General features: G+C 39.8%; 1 protein-coding gene across 1 annotated transcript in view; it reads right to left on the reverse strand.

Moving 5' to 3' along the window:
* Positions 1 to 10,445, reverse strand: part of IL6ST (interleukin 6 signal transducer) — a 56,123-nt gene that overhangs the window by 25,032 nt on the left and 20,646 nt on the right. The window contains exons 7-9 of the mRNA XM_026649227.1: positions 5,546 to 5,705; positions 3,419 to 3,501; positions 1,930 to 2,149 (exon numbers count right to left, since the gene is read on the reverse strand). Coding sequence (XP_026505012.1) covers positions 1,930 to 2,149; positions 3,419 to 3,501; positions 5,546 to 5,705 — 463 coding nt within the window. The remainder of the gene's footprint in view (positions 1 to 1,929; positions 2,150 to 3,418; positions 3,502 to 5,545; positions 5,706 to 10,445) is intronic.

The following is a 10,445-nucleotide window of genomic DNA, read 5'->3' on the forward strand; positions in this document are numbered from 1 at the left end:
GGGGGGGAGGGGGGTTGGCTGCTTGGGGCGGCCAAAACCCTGGAGCCGGCCCTGCAGATACAGCCTCAACTGGAGTACTGTGTCCAATTCTGGACACCACACTTTGAGAAAAATGTAGATTAATTGGAGAAAGTCCAGAGGAGAGTAATAAAAGTGCTTAAAGGTCTAGAAAATGTGAGCTTCTAGGAAAGATTGAAAAAACTGGGTTTGTTTAGTCAGAAAGGGAAGAGTGAGAGGGACACGATAACAGTCTATAACAATCTTTATCACCCTCCTCTTTTCAAATATGTAAAATTGTTCTCCTTATCCAATGAGGCCAGGACAAGCGGTAATAGGCTTAAATTGCAGCAAGGGAGATTTAGATTAAACATTAAGAAAAACTGCCTATCTGCAAGGGTAAATTAAGCACTGGAACAAATTCCCTACTGAGGTTGTGGAATCTCAGTCATTGGAGGTTTTAAAGAATAGGTTAGACAAATAGCTATCAGAGATTATCTAGATCAGAGGTTCTCAAACAATAGGGCAGGCCTCCAAAGGGAGGCGTGGGAATGGGTCAAGGGAGATGTGTGTGTGTGTGTGTGGGGGGGGGGGGGGGGTTTAAAAGAGCTCTGGCCATCAGCCCTGAGTGGCTGGGGCTCCTGTAGAAGGGCTGCGCACACGTGGAACCCTGCTGCCAAGGCTCTCCTTCTTCCCCCAACCCATTTCCTCACTGGGAGGCAACCCAGGCTCAGGATCTCCTTCCTTCTTCCGCCCAATCCCTCAAGCTGGAGGTGGTGGGGCTCTGGCTGTCAGCCCCGGGGCAGCAGCAGCACAGAAGTAAAGGTGACAACAGGGTGCTAAGTCTGCTGCAAAAAGTGATATCACTTTTCACACTGCCACCCTTACTTCTGTGCTGCTGCTGGCGCAGAGCTGGCATCTGAGCTGGGCGCCCGGCCAGCAACCACTGCTCTGCACTCTGCCTTCAGAGCTGGGTGGTGTACTTGTGGGAGTGGGGCTTAAACAACTACAGACAAAGAAAGCACAAAGCGATCAAGTAAATTTGAGAACCACTTATCTAGATAATACTTAGTCCTGCATCAGTGCAGGGGACTGGACTAGATGACCCATCCAGGTCCCTTCCAGTCCTACATTTCTACGATTCTATGCACATATGAGAGAAGACATTGAGAAATCAATGTTTTTCTGAAAATACATTAGAGATCTAAATTAATCTGCTATTTCTTGGTAGAATAAGAACAATTTCAAAATTCAAAAGCACTTTCCAAATATCAACTAGCAAGTAGCCCCAGGTTATAGGGAAGCTGAGAAGAGGGAATATTACAGCTGAAGCAGAAGTAGTCGCGGAATCCGTGACTGCCGTGACCCACGTGATCAGGTAGCACAGAATGATGTGGAAAGGCGAACAGAGAAAGAGGAACAGAATGGATGGGAGTGGAGCAAGAAATGGAAGGGTTAAACTTTTCCACTAAAAACAAAAAGCTTATCACATTATATATGGCTAAAAATACACAAATAATTTAATATTATGACAGTTAGCACAGGGGATGTTATGCAGTAGTGAACCGGAGAGGAAGTAGTCTGAACAATCACTATGGGGAAGGGAGATTGATTTGTGGTCAATCAAGATGCGGCCACACTGTGAAAGAGATAGAGAATCCCCAATTTGAAGAGACCTATAATAAAGAGTGTTCACATTTATTCTCACAGTTTATAAATACAGTGGTAGTTTAAATACAAAGAAAGAAAACTGAGGCTCTTCTAGTATTATATTGCTATTATGAGACTTAAGTGAACTCATTAAAGATAACATCTCAAGAGAGTTAAGAATTTTTTTTTTTTTTTTTTTTTTAGAATTCTTATTTGGCAGACTTTCCTGTTTTTATAATTACAAATACATTTGATTTCTTAAAAATCAAGAAAGAAACTAACCTTTTGAGTTACTTGCTGGAATAAGCAAAACCGATGGGGGAGATCCACCAACCCTGTTATGAGCAGTTACTGTCACATCATACGTTCCATTTGTTAAATTTAAAGTCAGGTTTGTGCTATTAACACTGTATTTTTCAGATGCACGTGACAGAGGTGGTCTTGCTCTGACAGTGACTTCGTATCTTAAGATTATTCCATTGGCTTCAGAACGATCCAATTCCTGTTAAAAAGTGGTTTGGTTTTATTTCATGTCTTATTGATGTTGACCTCTATCACCTGTGCCTTCCAAAAAAATAAAGATTATTTTCTTTACTTAGTCTTAAAAAGTTTGATTTCCTCTGCTCTGTGCATGTGATATTTCTACACAATAATGAAAAAAGTGTGACAACAGAAACCAAGCGTCCAATCCCATAAACTTCTCTCTCACCAAAAATCCTTACACATGTGAAAAAGGCTTGCATGATTGGGCCTCAGGGCTTTAACTGGAATACAAAATGACATTAAATAAGTTTCCCTTAAATGCGCTATATATGAGCTAGGTATTATTATTAGTCAGAAAAAGGAAAAAAGACACTTCTGTCTCTATATTATTTGTAATATTTCCTCTTCTCAGCTACCTGAGAACCCTAAGCAATCCTCTCCCTTCTCCAACATCACCACATATGTTCTCTAAATAGAGATAAGAAATCAGCAAATTTCAGTTTTAAATCCTCTTGTTGAGACAAGTTAACACACCCCCTTTGCAGATGTTAGGTAGTTGTGCCATAGAGAAGATAATGGAGCATCAGAAGAGCTTTTCCCACCTCCTTTTTCCAGACAGAGCTAACAGATAAGTGTTAAAAAGGAGAACTTGGGTCTACCTTGTCCGTAAATTTCTCAAATTTGGACTGATTAATCCAAATAAGGAAGATAATCTCTTGCAGATGACAGTATTGTAGGTAACACCATGGTCTTTAGTTTATGCACCAGTTACATTCAGAAGGTCAAATCACACCTCTCACAGCTGTTTCAGGCTATGACATGGTCACACTGGGAGGATACTTTTCTTTTTTAATGAAAGCTTGTATTTTACAGAAACTGTCTCCAGTAAGCAGGCAAATTATGGTCTCTGGGCTGGGAGTCAGAATATCCCTTAACTAGAAAGAATTCTCTGTACACTGGTTATACCTAATATTTACAGAATTTAACTTAGTTCCAATACAGTAAGACAGATGATAGCTATTTTTTCCATCCACACTCCAATGCACATGTAAATATTCATGAAAAAACTATTTTCGTTACATAACATAATAAGCTTAGAGAATGCAATAGATCATCATAAAACATGGACTATTCTGATTATATATTCAAGTTTTGTTAGAGGTGAAGAAATTGTTTCACTTCCACACCAAAAAAAAAAAATCTGATTTTAAAAAGTACCTATAAACTTTTTCTATTGTGCCTTAAAGACTTGTGCAATCAGGTAATCATTTGTAATACTACTACTTACCTTCCATATCAGATGCACAGTCCAGGAGTTTGGAGAGTGAGATATGCCAATCTTCCTCCATAGAGGTGGTCCCTTAGATGGTTCTGATATGAAAAAAAACAAAATTTAAGAGGGATGCAGAGATTTTCTTCATTGGCTTTAACTCAGTATACTTTAGCATATCATTAGTCTCCTGCAGCTCTTTAACAAAAGTGTATCCAAACTAGATGATGGTGTGTTTCAGTATTTCTTTGGGATCCCCTTCCATATATTTACAAAAAAAATACTTAAAAAAAAAAGATTGTATGCAGTGTAGTCATAGCCATGTTGGTCCCAGGATATGAGAGACACAAGGTGGGTGACCTGAAGAAGAGTTCTGTGTAAACTTGAAAGCTTCTCTCTCACACCTACAAAACACAACAATGGCCATACTGGGTCAGACCAATGGTCCATCTAGCCCAGTATCTTCCGACAGTAGCCAATGCCAGGTGCTTCAGAGGGAATGAACAGAACAGGTAATCAAATGATTCACCCCTGTTGCCCATTCCCAAGTTCTGGCAAATAGAAGTTGGTCTAATAAAAGATATTAGCTCATCCACCTTACCCCTCTCCTTAACAATCTCTTTTTTTTTTTTTTTTACTGGAATAATACCATGAGGTTTCTTAGAGTAGAGCCAGTGTCCTTCCTGGTGTGTAAGCCAGGAGAATGCGTTCAATCTTTTGGAAGACTTTCCACACAGGGGTTACTAACACTACAGAAATATGACTATTATCTTTGAATGGATATTCTGAATCTTGCTATTAGATTGTTTACTATTTCTCCTGGCACTTGTATTCTTGGGAATCTGAAATCTCACCTACGAATGTTTTAAAATAAAAATCAAAGTGATTAATAAAAATACCCACAGACCAATCATGATTTAGAACTTTTGGCAGCTTTGCTGCATTTTATGGTTTGTGCAAGGTTCCAAGAACATCAAGGTAGAGGCTCAATAATAGCCACTTTCCGCCTCTCTTGTGGAGTGGAACCAAAACCAAGGGGAAACAATTTGTGGGTGGCAGGGGAAGATTTTTCCCCTTCTATGCTTTACATTATGTGGTAAGTGAACATTTGGGCAACTGTTAGTAATTTGGAAAGTTTCTGGAAAAAAATGGAGTATAGACCTCTGATCATTAAAAAAATACCACACAAATATTGCCATTCATAGACTTTAAGGTCAGAAGGGACCATCATGATCATTCAATCTTCTTATGGGAGAAGCAGAGATTTGGTTCTATTGGAAACCACCAACACATATTACATTCATGTCACTGCCAGTATAGACCAATTAGCATAGAGGAGTGACAAGTGAATGCGGTAAGCAAGAGAGTTTTGCAATCCCCACTGTACCATTTCGGCAGCGAATGTGGAAAAGAAGCCCATCATCTCCCATCAATTAGCAAGACTGCTGCCAATATTGCTGGACAATAGTATGTCAAATTATACACATTTGCTTTCTTTTAACCCTTAAAAATCAGGCAAGTGTAACTAGCTTGAAGGTAGAATACACTTTTAGCATTATAAACTTACATCCACTATACTCCCCTTCAAAGAGAAGATTGCTCATGGATAATTAACCTCTGCTAAGAATTCCACGCAAGTCAAGCCATAACACCTACCAAAACTAAGGTACTTCCAGACTTGTAACACAAAAAGGATAGCACCAAAGTGCTGCTTTAATTGCACCTTTACATTGTATTGTATTTAACATTGTATTGCACTGCATTGCACTGAACACTGTATTGTTAAAACCTGACCCTGTTCTTAGGGTTTGGCTTTAACAACAAGGGAATGAAGATAGAGTTCAACTCAAGCCTTTTCCCCAGGCTTGGCTCCCTCTAGGGTTACCACTTTAGGCCTACTACTCAGTCCACATCCTAGATCCCTTCAATAAAGCTATTCCCACTATTCTTGAGAGCCATTGGCCACAAGGGGTAATTAGTCATGTGACCAAGTCAGCAGAACCCACTTAAATCTTTCCCAGCAAGATCAATACCTGCTAAAAGGGCAACATTTCAAGCAACCACAGCCCAACATCTAATGTATTTTGGAATATCACAATAGTTAATTCTGTAGAAAAATAAACATTAATATCAAATACTACTTACTAGCTTCAGATGTGACCCCACTCTTTTCTTTACTCCAGTCACTCCAGTAGCCCAACCCATCTTTCTTCATACAACGAAGTGAAAACACATACTTTGTATAAGGCTTAAGGGACTGAACAGTGAATGAAGTTCTGTGTGAAGCTGTATCTTCAGGAGGAACCTGCAAAAGGTAAAAAGAGGTCTTTAAAAATGTTACTAGCTATCCAGCAAGATCAGTTAAACCCGTGTACCATTACAATCCTCTTTTGAGTAGACTTTCTAACACTAGGAGCCCTGTGCCTTGGATTACTGATTTAGCACAGCACCGAATCAAGCCCTGAAACTTCAGTCATAACTCTGCATTCTTTGACTTCCAGGAGCTTCATTTCTCAATCAGAGTGGAATTAATATAATTTTTTTGGTGCAGAATATATACATACAGGGTCATGATGTCCATATGAACAGCTGTATGTATTTTGCACTTCACTTGTATTATAATCCATCTCATGCAGGATTATTTTTATTATTCCAAAATTTCTGAATAGTTTTTAAGTAATTCACATTTTTCATTGTAATATTCTAAAAACACCTACTGCAGAAATCCCATCCCTGCCTTCTCATACATGCAGTTCCCCCTCCCACTGTTTAAGATTATTCTGGTCCCAGGTTCAGAGGTAGGAATATTTGCTCTGGCCCAATCACAACCTTAATGTCCAATATACTGCAAGCCATCCATGTTATGAACCCCTAATTTATCCAATTTAAGAGCTAGGAATCACCCTGTTCCCAATGATGTAAAGCATTTACGGTTTAGTCATGTTGATTTAGGATATATTTGACCTTAAATCATGACACCACAATTTTCCATAAAAACTATTTTTAGAATTTTACACAGAAATTGGCACTAAAAAGAAAAAAAAAATGTTTTCTCCCTCTAAAGTCTGCACAGTAGACTCACGTTAGTATACAAAAGTTTTTACAAGCAGAGACAACAAAAAAATTACCAGCAAACAAGATTCATGTCATATACATGCAGAGAAAGATCAATGTGAAGAACTATAAAGGTTTTAATTCATGTTTGTTTAAGATGGCTCTTCATAACTCACTCATAAGCTTTGCCAATGTGATTAATGTGGCCATTCTAAACTCACACTAATCCAACCTTTACACTACATATTGTGTGTGTTTTAGTTAAGATTTAGAAATGTAGTAGGTAAAGACTTTTCTGTAAGTGCCTCAGAATTGTCATATACACATTTTATTATTCATACTGTAGCAGTGGCAAACAAAATTAAACAAGTTTGTATTTCATCCTGGAAATACAATCCTCAGAATAATAAGATGATAGGCCCAGACCTCCAGATAAATAAAAGTCACATCTACCCTATGAATATAATCTCCTGCTATTATAACTTTCAGTCACATTTGTCATAGCAAATCCCTCACATGGCAACAAAAGTGGCTAACAATTTATCAAGCACATAGAATTAACACCTTGAGAGTTCAGAATAAGACCATTAGAACACCTGACAGAAGACTTCTCAAAGTGTTCATAAGTGGTTTAGTCTTCTAGCTGAAATTACTCAGAGGAAAAGAAATTAACCTCTCCGCCTCAGTACGATGAAATAAATCACCCTGTGCAGTAACTATCTTCGAGATGTGTGTCCCTGTGGGTTCTCCACTTTAGGTGCGCATGACCTCCTGCACCTTTGATTGGAGATTTTTGGTAGCAGTGCCCATTCAGCTTCTGCATGTGCCCTACCCATCTTTGTGCCCCATACTGAGGCTACATAGGGCTGCGTGGGTGAAATGCCCCTCAGTTCTCTCTCTCCTGCAAAGCCCCACAGAGGCAGCTCCGGAGAAGAAGGGAGGAGGGTAGGTTGTGGAGCACCCACATGGACATACATCCCAAAGAACTCCAGTTGCTGCACGAGGTGCATAACCTATTCTTCTTTGAGTAAAGTGTACCTGTGGATGCTCCACTTTAGGTGACTCCCTAGAAGTAACCCCTTAAGGAGGTGGGAGTTTTGGATCAGTCTATCACTGAAGAAAGAACTGTGTTGCCTACTGCAGCATCTGATCTTGCAGCATGAACTAAGGCACAATGGTCGGAAAAAGTGTGCACTGAGAGCTATTTTGCAGCCTGTAGATTTCAGCAACTGGAATAGGGCTGCAGACAGAATTATCTAGAAGAGTGCACAATCAAATCTATGAGGAGGTGGAGCCTCAGTGAAACCATAAACAGGCAATAATGAGAGATCCATTTAGAAATTTCTGAGTGGAGACAGATGCTCCCTTAGACCTCTCTGCAACAGACAAAGTCTATGGGTCTTTCTGAATGGCCTAGTTCTGTCCAAATAAAAGACTAATGCCCCGTAACATCTAATGTATGAAAGACAGACTCCTACGTAGATTGATTCGGCTCAAGAAAAAAAAAACTGGAAAGTGAACAGTTTGGTTAATGTGGAACTCAGAAGAAACCTTAGGTAAAATCTTTGGATGGGATTGTAATGATACCTTCTCCTTGGAGAACACAGTTCCAACGGGCCTGCCATTGGAACCTCCATCCTTCCCAACCCTTCGAGCACAAGTGATGGCCACCAAAAAGGTTTTGTTCATAGTCAGACGTAGCAACAAGCACGTACCAAGTGGCTCAAAGGGTTGTTTCATGAGATTGTTAAGAACCAGGTTGAGATCCCAAAGCAGCGTAGGGGCTCTAATCTGTTGAGAAAGATTCATAAGGCTTGTTAGGAATTGCATTGTGGTCAGAGAAGCGAAAAATCGAGAAACCTTCTTCTGGCACATGGAATGCTGTTATTGCTGCTAAATGAACCTTGATGGAACTCATACAAAGGCCTGAAGTTTTCAATGCCAATGGGTAATCCAAGATTGTGGAAAGAGACAACTTGGTATGAGAAAGATGGTGCTGGTTACACCAATGATTATATCTTCGTCACTTCTAAAGTATGTCTTGTAGATTCTTTTCTGCTATTTTGTACATTTTGTACTTCCAACGAACATGCAGCTTTTAGTCCCAGGAACCACGCTTGCATTTGCAGAATGTTCAGACTGGTGTCAAGTATGTGACCTGCATCCTGAGACAGCAGTCAAGGTTTGATCAGGAGTTGCCATGGACAATAAGAGTCAAGTTTGATGAGGTAAGGAAACCAAACTTATCTTGGCCATGTTGGTGCAATCAAAATGACCTTGGCTTGGTCCTGTCTGATATTCATAAAGACCTTTAAGAGTAATGGAGTTGGAGGACAAGAAAAAAAAACAAAAAAAAACCTTTTGTCCATTTAATGAGAAAAGCATATCCTGGAGACTAGGGATTCAGCTACCCTCTGGAACAGAATTTTCTGCACTTTGTGTTGGGAACCATGGCAAAAAGAAGGCTAGCCTCTGGAAATCTTCAAGCTAGGAATTTTTTATTGAGGACTTGAGAGTCCAACTCCCATTCATAATTTAAGGAGAAATGTCTGCTGAGATCATTTTCCATGGTGTGTTGTATATCCAGGAGGTAAGAAGCCAAGATGACTATGTATCAATTTCAAAAGATTTAATCGGTTTGGCGCAGAGCGAGGGGCAATATGCTCCACGCTGATGACCAATAATACATGCAAGCTACATTGTCTGTCATGATCCAAATGGACTTGTTTTTGAGTAACGGAAGAAAATGAAGGCAAGCATTTCTAACCGCTCTTAACTCCAACAGATTTATGTGCAAGTTCTGTTCTTCTTGAGGCCATCTGTCCTGGACTGCGAGAGGACCCATCCCAAGAGGAAAGTGTCCAATGTTAACATGACCATAGAGGGATTCTGGCTGAATGGGATTCCTACACAAACCTTGGATAGATTATTCCACGAGGTGAATGACTGTAGGGCTTGACTGGCTACAGATACCTGCTTGTTCAGACTGTGCTTGTTGGGTACAGAAACTGTTCTGAGCTACCCCTGGAGACATCAAAAGGTGCAATCTGGTGTTTTGTGTAACAAAAAATGCAAGATGCCATGTGTCCCAGCTGTTGCAGAGGTGTCCTTGCTGGAACTTGAGGGCTGAGCTGTACTCTTTGGATAAGGTCCTTTAGAGCAAGGAACCTGTCGAGAGGGAGATAAACTTTCTCCATTATCAAATCCAGAAATGCTCCTATAAAGAGAATTTGTTGCGTGGGGGTTAAGATCTATTTCTATATTTCTTTGCAGGCCTAGACTTCAGAATGAAGTTGTTCTTTGAACTGCCGACCACATCTTCTGAAATGACTGACCCTAGCGAAGCCAGTCATCAAGGTAGGAAAAGGCACTTAGTCCTAGACGACAGAGGTAGGCAGCTATGACTGCCATGATTTTTGAGAACACCCTTGTGGCGGATGACAGGACGAAGGGTCTATTGTCAGAATATTTAATTATGAAATAAACCTGCAAACTAAACTAAATATAAAAGTCAAACATTCTCCAGACAAAAGTACATTTACAGAGCACCAGTTCATACATGTCTAATGAGACATACTGGAAAAACAAGCACAACACATAAAATACCAGGACCAAAGTCACAGATTAATCCTGTGTTCAACGTACGTATCTTTGGTGAGAGCTCTAGTGACACATTCCACACTGTAAACTTGGTTATTTATCTTCATTCAGAGCATCATAAGTAATTTGCCTGAATCAAATTCCATCAGTCCTTAATGTTTGTGGACAAGAACTTTACAGTAAAAATTGTTATTGTTCTTCTCTGATGCTAAAGTAGAAAAAGCAAAATAAGAACCACTCTATTTTAGATTTTCCTACTGCAATTGTCAGTGGATATCATCCAACAAGATGGAGGCAATTAGAAGAAATGTGTGGTTAGAGACTGACAAACCAAATTCTCTCTTACACACACACACACACACACACACACACACACACACACACACACACA

The sequence above is a fragment of the Terrapene carolina genome, unplaced genomic scaffold, assembly GCF_002925995.2.
Source record: "Terrapene carolina triunguis isolate 2854851 unplaced genomic scaffold, T_m_triunguis-2.0 Scaffold69, whole genome shotgun sequence".
NCBI lineage: Eukaryota > Metazoa > Chordata > Testudines > Emydidae > Terrapene > Terrapene triunguis.